The 15429-nt window shown below is 44.4% G+C and overlaps 1 protein-coding gene across 3 annotated transcripts in view; it reads left to right on the top strand.

Annotated features, from left to right (window-relative positions):
* The window catches only part of TNFRSF11A (TNF receptor superfamily member 11a), a 29148-nt gene extending 14479 nt beyond the window's left edge, over positions 1-14669 (top strand). For 2 of the 3 annotated variants that reach the window (XM_038128526.1, XM_038128524.1), the window contains exons 5-11: positions 196-339; positions 1434-1527; positions 1877-1971; positions 2857-2964; positions 4801-4853; positions 6473-7325; positions 11464-14669. In XM_038128526.1, the coding sequence (XP_037984454.1) occupies positions 196-339; positions 1434-1527; positions 1877-1971; positions 2857-2964; positions 4801-4853; positions 6473-7325; positions 11464-11846 (1730 nt within the window). In that variant the 3' untranslated portion in view covers positions 11847-14669. The remainder of the gene's footprint in view (positions 1-195; positions 340-1433; positions 1528-1876; positions 1972-2856; positions 2965-4800; positions 4854-6472; positions 7326-11463) is intronic. The other variant, XM_038128525.1, reaches the window with a different exon arrangement.
* Positions 14670-15429: the final 760 nt, after the last annotated feature.

The following is a 15429-nucleotide window of genomic DNA, read 5'->3' as shown; positions in this document are numbered from 1 at the left end:
TTGTTTAGAAGTGCAGTGGGTGAGGAGCCCCGTGCTGATCAAGGGTCTCCCGTGCTTCCGGAAAGACACCATTTCCTCTAACATGAATGGTTTTGCATCTGCCATTCAAGCAAAGCAAGTAGGTAGAACAGGAGGTTCAGAAACTTGAGGCTTGTTATCAGAGAGAATTTTACTCTCATCTGCTTTTTCTTTTAGGGAAGGCCTTGAGAGAAGTGAACCCAGGGAACAGCACGTTCCAGCGGCAGTGTGCTTGTACGATGGGCTACCACTGGAACGAGGACTGCGACTGCTGCCAGCGAAATACCATGTGTGCTCCTGGACTTGGAGTCAAGCCTCCTCGTAAGATACAGAAAGGGGATGTACAAAGTGAAATGTCCAGCTCAGGCCTACTGGATGAGGCTAGCATTGTGTGGGTTGTGACATTAGAGAGGGTCCTTTAGACTCTCAGATGACAAGAGAAGATGCATGTCTGAGTTGTCATTACTACTGTGTATAAACCTCCTGAACTATTCACATTTTGAAGGCTTCTGCCTCCATAGTTTAAATAGTATATTGGATCAAGTGACTTCTGCAACGTATCACGTGGACATGGCAGTAGTTGCAAGGTGTCCAGTACATTTCTATTGTTTGCTGAGGTGTCTGACTGTGAGTCACTAGGTCATGCGTTGCTCCTGTATTCAGAGAAGCACTCTTTTGGGGGTTGTTCCTGAGGTCAGATTTGCAATCTGGTTTTGTGCAATGACTTTGCTTTGCCACTTTTTAATGTTACAAGCAAGTTAAAAGTGATTAACACTTTTCAGGTGTGTTCTGTTTTGGATCGCTAGTAATACAAAGGTTATTACAGACATTTAATTAATTAAAATTTAATTTAAACCAATGCCCGTGTTTTGTGAGTAGAAAACAGACAGTTAAGTTCAGAGTGAACAGTGGGAACACCTGCACCAAGCGTAAGGAACCCCAAAAAAGCAGCAAGTAATAGAGTGGTGGAGGAAGAAATGGTTTATGTGTCTGGAGAACAGTTGCTGTTTTTTCTCCAGCCTAACAAATCCTGATGCAGCATTTTGTTTACTGTGGCTTCATAGAAGTGACAATACCAGTCAGCATCACTGTCTGTGGCACAGCATCATCATGAGGGAATAAATAGAAGGGGAAGAATAGCAGCTGTGTGTTATTTTTCAATAAATAATACAAATGGCTCCTGGTTATTTCTCATTTTGATCATGTAGAGAAGTGCTCAGGTGAGACTTTCTGGGGCTTACATGGGGCTGTCATTACTGCCCTAATATAACCTAAGACCCCCACTCTTTATGAATGCTTTTAGGAGGATTATGGGAGGAGAGTGGGGCGGGAGGATGGGGAGCATAGTCACCTTCCTCTCACTTGGAAGGAGCCCACAGAAACTCATCTATGACATTTTTCCTTCCTACACACAGTGCAACAAGACAGGGACACAATGTGCATACCATGTCCCAAAGGCTACTTCTCTAAGGTCTCTTCATCCACCGACGAGTGTAAATCCTGGACCAAGTAAGTTCTTGGGTGTTGTAAATGGACCACACCAGCCAGAAGACAGGGAGAAGCTTGGGCAAAAGCATTTCTCAGTGGGGTGTTCTGGATTGCCTGTAGAGCACACAGTGCATCAGCGTTGGCTGTGCAGGGATGAAGCTTGAATTGTCAGGCTGAAGCTTGAATTCTCCTTATAGGAGAGCAAGAGAGAGCAGTGACAACAGAACTCCTGAGCCGAAAATAAAGTATCTGAGGTTCTTAGGGGTGGAGAAATATCATATTTTACAGCAGAAAGTCCTGCTCTGCATAAGTGTAGGAGGCACAACAAGCTTCCTTGAGAGAACCTAGCCTCTTTGTCTTTCTTTTTTAGCTGTACAGCTCTAGGAATGGAGGAAAGTGTGCCTGGGACTGACAAGTCTGATGCAGTTTGTAAAGAACGGAAGATGCCTGAGCCATCAGAAGATGGTTTGTGTCCTCATAGGGGTTGTCGATTGGAATGCAGCAGGGAGGAGGAGGAGGGATGTGATTATTAGAGGTTTGGGCTGGCTTAAATCCATTTTCATTGTGGGTGACTCTAGGGAGAGCAGCTGTAGACCAAGACAGTGCTCTTGGAAAATCCCATCTTTAAAAATTGTTTCAAGCCTGGTGACTCTAAGGCCTATGTCCGCTATTAAGCTGAGTTTGACACCTCCCAGTAAAACTGCATGGCAGCATTGCTGTTACAGCCATGTTATACCCGTGACTCCATCCCATTTACAGCTTCTTCATTTTTATGTGCTTTCCACGCACACATTACGTGTATAAAGACTAGCAGCTCCTCTCCTTGCTTATTTTATAGCAATGGATACAGTCTCAGCCTGATCCCTCTCAGGTATCCCTTCTTGCCCACTGTTCATTTCCTTCTTCAGTGTGGATATGGTACCAAGGAGGTTGCTTGCCTGACATGCAGCGATCCATCATAACCTGAGATAAAGGACAAATTTTTCCACCTGTATCTATAGTCTCCATGAAATGTGTGTCCTCTGTCCCCTGAGTGAGATCAAGCTCAGCCCAGTGGCCTGCTGGCAGCTTGCAAGGCAACACTGAATGAAGCCTGGCCAGACAACATTGCTCTGTAACACCAGGATTCTGGTTTTTATGGAAATGTCTTGGTACTAGGTGCCATCAGTGTGGCTGCTTGTCACAGAACTGCATGAGTGCTAGAGTTGCTGTTCTTATTATAGAAACTAAAGATCAAATAGGAAAGGAAAAACAGCCCTCTCCTGTAGAAGAGCAGGTAAAATGAGCAAAGATTGTCTTACTGTTGAGTGCAGGCTATGTTGATGGCACTATCTCTTTTACACCCTGCAGGAACAAACAGGATCTTGTACGTGTTGATTGTCATCTTGTTTTTCGTGACACTAATTGGCATTGTCGTCTTCATTGTATACTACAAGAAGAAGGGGAAGAAGCTGACAGGTACATCATAACTAATGGTATTCATGGGTGTGACAACTGTGGCTCTGTGCACTCTGATTTCATGGGTAACCAACAGATTAAGAAGCTCAGGAATGACACTGGAAGTTCTATGCCGTCCCTATATCTGTCCATATGCATACGCTTTATCTAGCACAAAGTCATGCTAAGAATTCCTTTCCTCTAGGCAGGCAGTAATTTACAGTGTATTACACTTGACCCATGGAGTCACCATCCTCAGGGCAGATAGGAGTGTGGCTGGAAGGAGGAGGGCTGGTGCTGGGGGCTTTCATAGCAGCCTGGCTGCTCTGCAGCACTCGGCACAGCTGGCCCCTTGGCTGAAGGGAAGCAAGGACAGATAAAAGTCCTGTCTTCTTCACCTTACTCTCCCTCCCACCCAAAAACCTGCATCTGGACAGGTTAAAATATGGATTTCAAGGCTGATGTGTATTTGAGAATATGATGGAGATGATGTTTTTAGCTGAAGACTGAAGTTCTGATGAGGTATTGAAGAAATACTAGAAGGCAATAGTACGAATAGTTAAAGTAGAAAAATAGAAAAATTCTAGCCAAAGGCATACTGGATAACAGTGGGATAGTGAGTTTGTTATTAATAGAATAGAAATACTTTCATATTCCTCCACTCTATGTTAAGCCCTGGGTCTCTTTAGTGAAGGACATACAGAGGTATTGTTCTGTTGGTTCTTAATTTTTTTCCCCTAAACATGGAAAGCTTTTTCCATAATTTCCTTTTCCAAGTGCCAGCAATTTATGAAAAGTTTTGGGAGCAATGGAAAGGAAGACAGAACTCACTTCTTGTAAAGTATATTTCAGCCTGTGTTTTAGAAATAGGCTGCCTCTGCCACACTAAACATGGGTTGTGCTAAATCTGGAATTTCTGGGATGGGCTGGAGGAAATGGTGACTCTCTCGCAAACCAAGTACTTGCGATGCAGAGCAGGTTAGGGGGGAATGCAATTTCTTTGGCTTTTTTATTGCCCTGCTGCTCTGCAGTGACAGAGCAGCATTTGCCCCTCATTTGCATGGGGAATCCTGCTCTCCTGGCCTGGGAGAATTGCAGGATCAGGAAGAAGCCCTTCCTGCTTGTTGTGGCTACTGGTGATAAATCAACATCAGAGCAACAGAGTCATTGCTGGGAACTGGCAGTGGCTTCACAACTCATCTATCTTCAGCCATGCAAAACCATTGTAGACTTCAAATGTTTATGGGACTTGAGCCCTTCAAAGTCTCCTGAATTTCTAAACAGAAACCAAGAATTGCTCATTGCTTCAGCTGTTGCCCTACACCATGTTGGACTTAAAGCTTTTCTTTGGGAATACTCTAAAGAAATTGGAATGAATTTCCCCATTAAGCATACCCTGATTAAGTAGAGTATGCTATATTTGAGGCTGCCATCCTGCGGTTTCAGTGGCTTACCCTCTTCTCTCCAGGCTTCTCACTCCTGTCTGGGAAGGGCCTTTGGGCCATCCATGTGACTTCTCTTGAAATAGACCATTTCTGCTGTGAGCAGGTCGTTGTTGGACCAGTCATAGCTTGGTGTGACATATGACCAGGAAAGAAACCCCATTTGATGTGGAACACAGTTTGACCGTGGTCTATTTTGGGAGTTTGGAAACATTTGTTCCACAGAAATATATCCCTGTTCCAGTTACAATGAATCCTCAGCTAGACCGGTGCTGACTTGAGCAGGCAGTAAAAACAGGCTTGCTGGTTTTATTTAATATGGTATTGCGGGTTGTGAATGACTGTGGGTGTTTAGGTCTGTGGTTAACTTAAGTGCCTGCTATATGTTACAGCTGCTCTTTTGTTTTCCCTACAGCAGATCTACAGAACTGGGCTAATGAAGTGTGCAGCCAAATAAAAAGAACAAAGGTAAAGTCAAATATGATAGCATTTTCTCTTGGTTTTGAGTTTTCCTCATGGCATTCCTCACATCCCTTCTGAAGTGGATTCCATGGTAATCTTTGGCTAGAAAACAAATTTTCAGTTCCTCAAAAAATTGTTCACAGCTTTGGCTTTTTCAGTCTGGTTTTCTGTAAATGTGAGGCATGTGAAATCACCATTCACAAATAGCTTCTGAACCTGCTCTCTGGTTTCAGCCAGTTTTAACAGAGATAAACAGTCTCATGATTATTTAATATTTATGATGAGAAAGTTAATCATCAACCCACTGGTGGCTGAACACCTGAGACTGCCTAGGAGAGAGCCTTTCTAAATCCTAAGTGTAGGAAAAGCTTCAGCTGACTTTGCCCCTTGTTACATACCAGAGTACTCACAGGGAAGAAACTTGGATTTGGGTCATGCCAAAAATGCCAGGCATGCAAGGGATTAAACACAGAGCCATCAGCTAAAGAAACTGTTTGACTCCTTAATTCTAGGGAGGAAGAAATCCTGCTTGTGCATTCTGATATGAAATAAATAAGAGCTTTTGCTCTGGAAGAGCACCAGCTCCATGCTTGAAACAGATGGTAGCACTGCTTCAAGTTCATGTGTACAGCCTGCTTAACCCTGTGGATGTGGACTGAGGTGTCCCCAGTGTCCCACCACCCCTTCTAGGAGCTGTCATGAGCTTAGCTGTTGAAAGACTCCAATTTCATTGCTTAAAAGAAAAACCAAACATACAAAAAAAAAACCCACCTTTCTGAGCAGGCAGTTCCTCTTTTGTCTCATAAGTCTTCATGCAGCCTCCTGTCTTAGCAGCTGCTCAGGTCCTCTGGGACAGAGGAGTGAATCAACAGCAATTAGTGGCTGGCAGCACTTACACTCTCTTTTCTATCCTGGAAGATCTGAACAGATGCTACAAATTAGAGGTATCAGTTCCCAAACACCCATCTTTAAAGCACAACTTGTACAAACTGAAGAAAACCCCTGAAGTGTTTCCCAACTCTTCTTTTGGAGCTGCTACCAAAAATGTAGCTTTACTTAGTCAGTTACTGTGACAACAGGCTGTCACGGGCCTTTGCATTTTTTTTGTCCTAACCTTTCAGGTTAATACAACCTTGCTTGTGTTTTCTTCTACCTTGTCTCAGAACTTCTTAATCAACCTAGGATCTTTCTTCAGTCATTGCTGATATAAAAATTCAGCCCCCAGTAAGGCCTTCACACATATGGGAGTGTTCCGAAAACCGAATAAGCAGTTTTGTGGGTCTTAATAATGGTCCATAAGGAACAGCAGAATCCAGCAACTCTTCTAGGTTTATTAACTCTTCTTGAGTAGCCTTGAAGAAGAAGCTAGGAATCGTTGTCTCACAAGATTGAGTGTTATTGCTCCCCAGGCCACCAGATTCCGTTCTCAACGCCTGCTGAGCCCGGCATCACCAGTCACAGTTTCACAGCAGAGTAGAATTGCACATCAAGACTCAAATATAGCAGCACTGCTCAACCTCAGCAGCTCCACACAGAGGAAGGACTGTGATCTGCCTTTTCCTTCTTTGTCTAAAAAATAATTCTGTGTTGATCTATTTGTTAAAGACACTTTTAATTTCTTTCAGGAACTCCCCAGAGATGCACTTGTTACTGTGAACATCACAAATGCTCCTGTCCCCCAGACTGCTGAAGGCACATGTCTCCTGGTCCCCTCGGGCTCTTCTGTCCCTGGAAAATCGTGCTGCACCTCTGGTCACTCTCCTTGCAGGAATGAGAGCCCCAGCACAGAGCCTTGTGAGGCAGGAGAGTTTTCTGTGGTAACCGAGACTGATGATTACCAATTCCCACCAGTTCCCACGGAAGACGAGTACATGGATAAGGATCTCAATAACACTGATTATTTATCTTTACTAAGCCAGACTGCCAGTAAAACGGTGTCATCATTTCCAGAACCAGTGGAGGCAGGGGAGAATGACAGCTTGAACCAGTACTTTTCAGGTATCGGGAGCACAGAGGATGTATCAGTCTCTCAAGGCTTTCACCCTCCCTCCAACACAGATGGGGCACACATTGCCACGGACCAGTTTCTACAGAAATCTTGCCAACATGCCCACAGTTGCCCGAAGGAAACGGGCAACAAAGACACAGATCATTTTGCAACAAACTGTGACTCAGAGAAGATCTGTGTAAGGTGTGGCGTTTTGTACAGAGAATCTCCCCAAAAGTGTTACAAACCCTGTCGTGCTGCGCCTGACAGCACCTCCACCTCCTCAGAAACTGGTTCCTGTGCCCAGTGCACCTGTGGTTTGAATTTTCTCTCTGCTGGTCAGAGCACTCTAGCAAACAATCTTGGTATGGAAGATGCACCTTCAGACAGTACCAACATGAAGTACCAGAACACAAACAGAAGCACTTCAGGGACACACAGAAGCACTTCAGGGACGAACAGCAGCACTTCAGACCTCCCTCCAGCATCTGGTAAGCCCATTAGGCTTCACTCATACACAGTTGTATAGGATTGTCCTCTTTGCTAGATGAGTAGTATTCAGAGGATCTGATTTAGGAGAAGAAAATTATTATTTTTTCACTTAATTGCCCTGAAGCTAGTCTGAAAAAATATCTGAACTTCTAAGGCCGTTTGGTTTGTTTTGAATTCTGCAAGAAGAATAAACCCAGCAGGGGACTATTGTTCCATCCTGATCTAGCCAGCAATGCAGAACCCACCTTCTGGCTGTCACTGCAGAGACCAGGCAGTTCTGTTGGCAGAACACAATGTAGGTACCTAGAGGTTGAGTTAAGGAAGGATGCATAATGCTCAGGCAGATACTTTTCATTCACTGGTGTGCACACATATTTTTGCCATTAGATTTAGGTCCAGTTAGATTTATACAGTGGTCAGTTAAACTCCAGCTGGAGCTGTAAGCTGGTGGCTGTTACTGGGTCTAAGAGATTATTACAATTTTCTGCTTATGGCTCTTTCTCTTTGTTTTTATTTGCTGGGATATAAGCATTCACATGGAATGGTTTCATACAGACACTGTTTCTCCATACACATATGCTTTCTTCCCTAAACAACTCTGAAACACTGATTACTTTACTAATTGTCTACCAATTTATTAATTTAGTAAATATAGAAAAATTGTCAAATGAAAGGGAAGAAAAGCGCTGAAGCAAAACCAGCAGAAGGGAAGTTACGCGTCTTCTCTGGATTGAAACCTTCCTTCCTCAGACTTTTTTCAGTACAAGAGTCTGCAATCTGCCTGTCGTATGTTATTAGTCATTTTAGATTATAATCTCATAAAGTTGGATGGTCTATTTTTATTTCTATCAGTGCACTGCCAAGCATAATGAGACCTTAGTGTTGAGTGGGACATCCAAGCATTACTGTAATACCCACAGCAGTTGTAAGCTGTTACCCTTCTTTAAACCATGTTGTGCCTTAAAATTTCTTACAGAGACATTCTTGTCAGTCTGCCAAAGCCCCAAAACAACACACTTGAAGGCCCTTCCTCTCTCAACATGCATTCCATATGGGAATCTGAAAGTGTGTAGCATTCATATTCTGAAGAGCAGAAACTTTCTGCTGCTTCAGTTTCCTGAAATCTTGACGCAGTTTCACTGTCTGGTCTGTACAAAATGCAGCAGGAGTAAAGAGAACACAGATTATAATTTTTGTTATTGTTGGACTCTTGAGGTACAACTGAAAGCCAAGTTATATTTGGTACTGCTTTTCTTTCTAAATATGACTCAAAGAGAAAGAGAAAATATTAAGGAACAGTAGAGCAAATGGGAGAGCTTGGATATAAGCGCTGTGCTAGCAAGTGCCATCTTAGATCTGCAGCATAATTCTTTATCTGGGATTTTAATAGTGTCTGTGCCTTTGGATATGTACACGCTATAGTGCCATCTGGTGAAACCTGAGCACAGATATTGTGTTCCTAATTTGCCAGTTTTTATGTATGACTACAGGAAGATACCAACAGAGCTGTGGGCAGTATCAGAGTGTGGGTTAGTTGATCTGTGGGTAACCTGGCTTCTTGGCAGAGTAATTTTTCTGCCCACACAGAATGGCCATGCTCCCCTGGCAATGCCTGGTTGCATGAGGACCGGGACAGGGCTTAGCTACAGGTTCCTCACTGAAGCAGCCCAGGCATGCCAGGGCTGCACGTGTGGGTACATCAGCATCTGTCATTTTGCTAGGCCTTGTGAAATGGCCAGATGGAATAAATGTGCATGTAAAATAACTTTCTGTAAAGCTTTTCAAACTGGAGCCACCAGGCTTTGCACACAGTTATGCTAAAACAGAATGGTACAAAAAAAGGTGGGTGAAAATGGGAAGAAAAAGACCATGGTAAATTCCATGAAGTTTTGGTCTTGGTTCACTAACACTCAAAATGACAACAGAACTGGTAAACTCTGTCCCTCCTGTGAAACAATCCTAGAGGACCAAAGTGGACTTCTGGACAGGTGCCCCTTCCATGGCTCACCACTGGAGATGGAGTTAAGCCTTCAAGCAGTTCTTCAAAGCTGCTCATGAGTTCTTCTCACAAGCCTGGAGGCAGTCAGAACATGAAGGATCACTTCAGGCCCACCTCAAATCCTGTGCAGGGCTACAGCGTAACACGAGTGCAGGAAAACTTAGCTGACTCATAATTGGGACTGGTTTTGCAAAGCCTTTCACTTCCAGATCCCAAACCAGCCTGGTTTGGCAGTGACAAACAGTTCTCACCACCTAGAGGCCATTAAATGTCTCAGAGAAAATTATTTGCCTGCCTTGTTCCAGTTCTGAGTGGACAATTACCACAAAAATTAATCTGTCTTTGTTATTAATATCAGATAGTCTGAAGAGATCAAAAGGCTGAAACACTGCAGAGAACAATGCCTGCACTCTGAATGTGCCCCTTATAATTTTCTGGTTGGGAGCACTTTTCTTGCACAGTGGAGGAAGCTCTTGTGTCCATCTTCTGTGCTTTCAGGCCTTAAATATCCTTTTGTTTCAGCATGGTGTCTTCAGAAAGCACAGAAGGTTTGCCAGCCACATTCAGATAAACATTATAAATGTGTTAATCTGCCTTTTTTTCCCTTCCCACTGTTACATATATTTCTAAATTTTTGATCTCGTGCTGAGCACTGGTAACTTTATTCACAGCACCTTTTGCAAGTGATAGGCAATCTGTTTAAAGACAAACAGTTATTTTTGTACTGCCATTATGCCCAAGACTTTTATTCATGGCAAACAGCCACACTGAATCAAACATAGGGGAAAGAATCAGCAGGGAAAAACTCCCGCAGAGAAAACCCTTATGGACATCTCATGTTAATCAGCAGCACTTGGGAAGAAAGCAGAGAGCCAGCAATGCAGTGGTTTAGATGAAATAAATAAGATTGCTTAGGAGGGCCTATTAGAGAGACGCTCGAGTGCTACCCAGACTCAGCTCTGAGCAGGCACAGATCCTGACTCCACACAGCTGGTGACCAGTGCCCAATGCTGGTGTGCAAACAGCACCCATGGCCACTGGAAAAACAACATTTCTCTGGGCTAGGCCATGTTTATCTGCAAGGAAAATGGGAATGTCTCAAATGTTGAGGAATGTAATGAAGAAAGCACAAAATACCTAAAAAGAGTCAGATCAGTCTGCAAGTAATGACAAAGTGAAGCACAGCAGGAAAAACATGTCTTAGTAAGGCTGTTGACAGGCTAGGAAAATTTTGTTGGTTTCTTCAGTTTGTTTCCTTTTCAAACTTCAGCAAGCTTGTTAGTTTGATGTTGGAAGTTTGTTCTCAGTTATTTTCTCTCTGCTCCGAGGAAAGTTTATTTATTCCCAGAGCCTGGTCCTGCTGTCACTTAGGTCAGCAGCCCAGTCTTTGAATAGCAGAAAGATTGCATTTGCACTGAAAAATCTCTAACCTCAGGCAGGCTGACTGAAACCATAACTGTGTTAAGTTGCTATGATATAGACTCTGTCTCTTCAATGGCATCAGTCTATATCCAGCTAAATCTATGCAGAGGATAGATGACTGCTAGAGTGTAGCTTCATGGAGGATCTGGACTATATAACATTATTTTATAAGCTCTGTGGTTTTTGGACACTGTGTGACTGTGCGATCGGATGTTAAGACTTTCAGTATTTGTTCAGTAAGCCTGCTACCTAACCCAAATGGTAGGATTGATTGGGGGTTTATTGCCTCTTTGGTAAACAGTGTGATTTCTGGGACTCTAGGAAGAAATGCATCTCATAATCAGAAATAATTAGCATTTCCTCTCAAACCATAGGCAGATTGGACCAGCTTTGTGCATCAGGCAGCACAGGGGACATGAGATCGTCACCCTCTCTCTGGCTTCCCGGATCACAGCTCAGAGGGAAAATGTTTCCAACCCTTCCAGACAGGCTCCTTGGGTATGACAGACTTTGTGCTGTGGAGATGAAAATGGAAATAATGAAAAGGTTCAGTGGAAGGCATTGATTATAAGAGCATCCTCATGTCACGGGGGAAAAAAGTAATGGAACAAGAACAAAGCCACCACAGCAGATTAAGTTCACTGCACTAAGTGTCCACCTTGTGAGGGGAAAATATTAATCATGTGTGTCTTCTTTTCTCCCCCGTCCTTCCTTAGGAAATGTGACTGGAAACAGTAACTCCACCTTTATTTCAAGTGGACAAGTAATGAATTTCAAGGGCGACATCATTGTTGTCTACCTTAGCCAAAACTCTCAGGAGGGGACGACGGCCTCCTCCGGGCTGAGCGAGGAGAACGTGGGCAGCCCGGTGCAGGAGGAGAACCTCAGCCGCTGCGAGACTTTCGCCGGCAATGCCCAGCACTACAAGGAGAAGTGTGCGGAGCTACAGGGCGCCCGTCTGGCCCCGGGGAGCGGGGGGCCACGGTGGCCTGGTGGATCCCTGGCCCAGGAATGGGGCCCGTCCTGTGGTGGACAAGCCTCCCAGCCCGTGCAGGAGGAAGGGAAGCTGGGACACTTCTCGGAGAAGGTGTTGAACTGAGGGGACACGGTGTCCTTGCTGCGGGCCAGGGCACCAGCACACAGCCCCCAACAGGGTGTGGGGCTGCTGCCGTGCTGCCAAAATCCCGGCTGTCGTGACAGACTGGGAGACTGTTGCTGCCCCTGGTGTCTTCTGGGAAATTTTACAGCTGGAAGGACCCTCATGGCGCACGTGTCGGTGGTGGTGGTGGTGTTCTGGGTGGAGGTGGCCGATGGGGACGGGCACACGTGTGAAGCCGGGTGCACTGCCCCTGTTGCAGAAGCAGCAGCAAGGCTTTCTCCTCTCCCCTACAGGGAGATGGGCTCCCTGCCTGCCCCCCCTTCCCTGCCGCCTCTCCCTAGCAAGTGGCAAAAGGGAGCTGAGATCCATCAATCTGGGACTCTGTGAGGAGGAGAGCACTGCTGGCCAGGTGGGCAGGATGCTTCTGGAGAGGGGACAGTGTGGCCAAGGACCGGACTCATGAGGGGCCCTGAGCTGTGCCTCAGGGTTTCTTTTTTGCAACTAAATGTACCCATTTTGCTGGGTCTTGGAGGTGGAAGGAAGCCATGGTGCAGCTGCGGCCTTTGCCTCCCTGTGGTGATGTGGCATGTGGCATCATCCCTTTCCATATTTCCCAAGGAAGCAGACACTCCAGTCCCAAATCAGCACCAGAGCCAAGGTCCTGGACTGCCCCTTATTGACTTGTGGGTATAAATAGGTGTGTGTAATGCTGCCACAAGAGTATGATAACATGCAAAATACAGCTGATATGCCTTAAAAGCATATCAATCTCGAGCAAAGAGCATTTATAGTGACCCTGGTTCACCTCTGCCTTGTTGCACCTCTCCAGAGGAGTTCAAACCTCTGGAGATGAGAGTGATGTATACCTGGTACACTGCTGCAGGAATAACATCACTATAGTTTAAGACAAAGAGCTGCTAGCAGAAAGAGAGAAAGGAAAAAGGGTCTGTGACAACCAGCTGTGGATATTTCCAGGAGTTACAGGAGAGGGAGGGATTACCCAAAGGTGGAGAATTCAGTCAGGGTCAAGCACTCGTTTTTTTATCTGCCCAAACAATTTTGTCATTCCTTTTGCTATTTTCATTAACAGGCAAAGATTTACTTAGGTAGCATGAAGCTATTCCCAGAACTTGGCCTGTGTGAGCTGAAGTCACAGTGTAGCCTCTGTCGAAGTGACAGCTGATGAGCAATGGGACCAAAGGTTTGGCATTAAAGAATAATAGTAGTTGTATTTAGAAGGGAATCTTGGCTACTCAGCTGGCTTTGGTTCATGTCCAATATCCTACAGCCTTCTCCAGCAGCCACTGTGGAGAGAAAGATGAAGGGAGCAGAGTCTCAAGGAACTCCCAAAAGAAAAAATAACATTTTTAATGATTTCCTGATAAGGGATAGTTTTCTGACATTCTCCTGCAGGTATAAGTGCTGCAGGCATCTATCTGCAGCTGGAGCCTTCAGGAGGGCAAGTGTTCTGTTTCCTGCCAGACAGCAAAGGGATCTCTTATCTAATGTAGCTTTGGCTTCCCTGTTGGAAAAGGTCTCTGGTTGGGAGGGCTTCTTCTCGGGAAGGTTTTAAAAGTGAGGGGTTCACTGCTTAGCTGCTGTTTTCAGTAGTACTGCTCTGTGGGGAAAGAGTACCTATAAAGCTGACAAGATGATCACTGTGTCACAAAGAGCTTCTCATGCATAAAACAAAAGGATGGGCTTAGCCACCTTCACCTCTCAGGAGAATAATTCGGCATTGTTTATATATCTGGGATGTAAAGTTCAGTACAAATGTGCAAGACTCTCTCAGGTGACTGGCAAAAAGGGCAAATGAGCAGCCAGTCTCACTTCCACCTCTATGTGGCCTTCGAAAAACTAGATCACCCTAGCCTAGACTCAGACAGGCAGGTAGAGTGTCCCATTCAGTGATGGCCCAAGCTATCTCTGCCTCCCTGAAGGTGTGTAACTGAGGCTCTCTTGTCTGTCGGATTCTTTTGTCTTTCCTGCTGGACCATTCACAGCCTCGTTCTAGTCTCTTCTGGAGTAGTTCTGTATCCCCTTGGCACTGGTACAATAGGGACAAGGAAGCAGAACCACCATCACCTTCAGGAAAGGTGGTATAAATATTTTCTCACTTCATCTTAATTTTTTCAGTTGCTTTTTTCTGGAAAGCATTCTGCAAGACATCAGTCCTGCTGGAAAACATCCAACCAGCCCCATTTACAGGGCAGGCAGAACTGAATTCTTCCCCTCATCTCTGGGTAAATTACCCAGGTCTGTCTTTTTCTCCTTCTGCAGCTTCTTTCTTCCCTTGGTTTGTAAATGCCACCAGAGAGCAGGCTTAAAATCCTGATTTGAAGGGAGATAATGGGAATTTATTGTGTGTCCTCAATGAGGACACATTTTTCACTTGTTAAATTTCAGGTTCCTACTGAGCAAGAATTGAAACTAGGATCATAAGCAAGCATGAAGAAATGAGTCCTCTATGGGAAACATGATGCACCAACAGACCCAGTTCTTTTTCTTCCTCCAGAGTCTATCCCAAAGCAAAAAAACAATATCACAGCCATTAGCATGCTGCATGTTCCCTGGGTCTCTTCCTGACTCCTCAGATGGGGATCCCAAAGGGACTTCTTTATTCTCATGATTTCATTTGTCATCAGCTTGGAGCTGGGAGTGATTTTTAGCATCTGTTTGTACAACAGGGACCTGTGCATTGGGCACTAATTTGGAGGCTTCTGGCTGCTACTGTAATACACATAATTAATGATAATAAAAATCTGAAATATCTATTTGAGAAAAGGTGAAGGTTTTATTTGAATAAAGAGGGAAAATGAAATACCTTATTCTGTTCTGAAATACATTATTCTGCCTCTGCCTGTTTAAAGAAAAAGAAAAAAAGAGCCAAATGTGAGCATAATCACATTCGTAGTTAGGCTTTTGTAGCATTTTCTGTATTTTGAATTGTTTTAACAAGAAGTGCTTACCTTCCACAGTGCATTCTGCAATGCATATTTTGCACCTGCACTGAGCCTGATAAGCGCTCTCAGAGACTTGTTGTGGTAATGCTTTACTGCTGAGAACTAGGCACTGATTCCAGCTCATTCCTAAGTTTTCTCCTGCTCAGAATGCATTTTTACAAGTCTTTTAGTTTGAGGAGTCACATGAATTATCCTTGGTGAATATACTAGGTGTTCTAGAAAGTCAGCCACTTTCAGACCCCGCGGGACAGGAGTAATTCTGCATATTGAAATGGGAAAACAGAGACACTGGAGCAGCCCTTCTTATTCCGATGGAGCACAATATGGCATTGAAGATCAGTGTAGACAGTAATTGCTGTTAATCTGTGTACTTTGCTGCATGATCACACAGAGACTGGAAGTTGCTCTGCAAGGCTTACAGCATAGCTGGGAGTAGTACCACTAAAATGCCATTTCTACTTGTCCATTCAGGTTTCCTCCTTTTCATCATGTTGATGGTATCTGAACAATTACACCCCTGTGTCTATCATAAAACAGAACCCTGCTGAAAGATGTCTTTGTGCTTATCAGTTATTTAATAGCACTCTCATTTTATCAGATACCTACATGCACATTAGGCA

The sequence above is a fragment of the Motacilla alba genome, chromosome 2, assembly GCF_015832195.1.
Source record: "Motacilla alba alba isolate MOTALB_02 chromosome 2, Motacilla_alba_V1.0_pri, whole genome shotgun sequence".
Lineage (NCBI taxonomy): Eukaryota > Metazoa > Chordata > Aves > Passeriformes > Motacillidae > Motacilla > Motacilla alba.
Note: the sequence above shows the minus strand (reverse complement) of the source record. Positions and strands in the feature narration are given on the sequence as shown.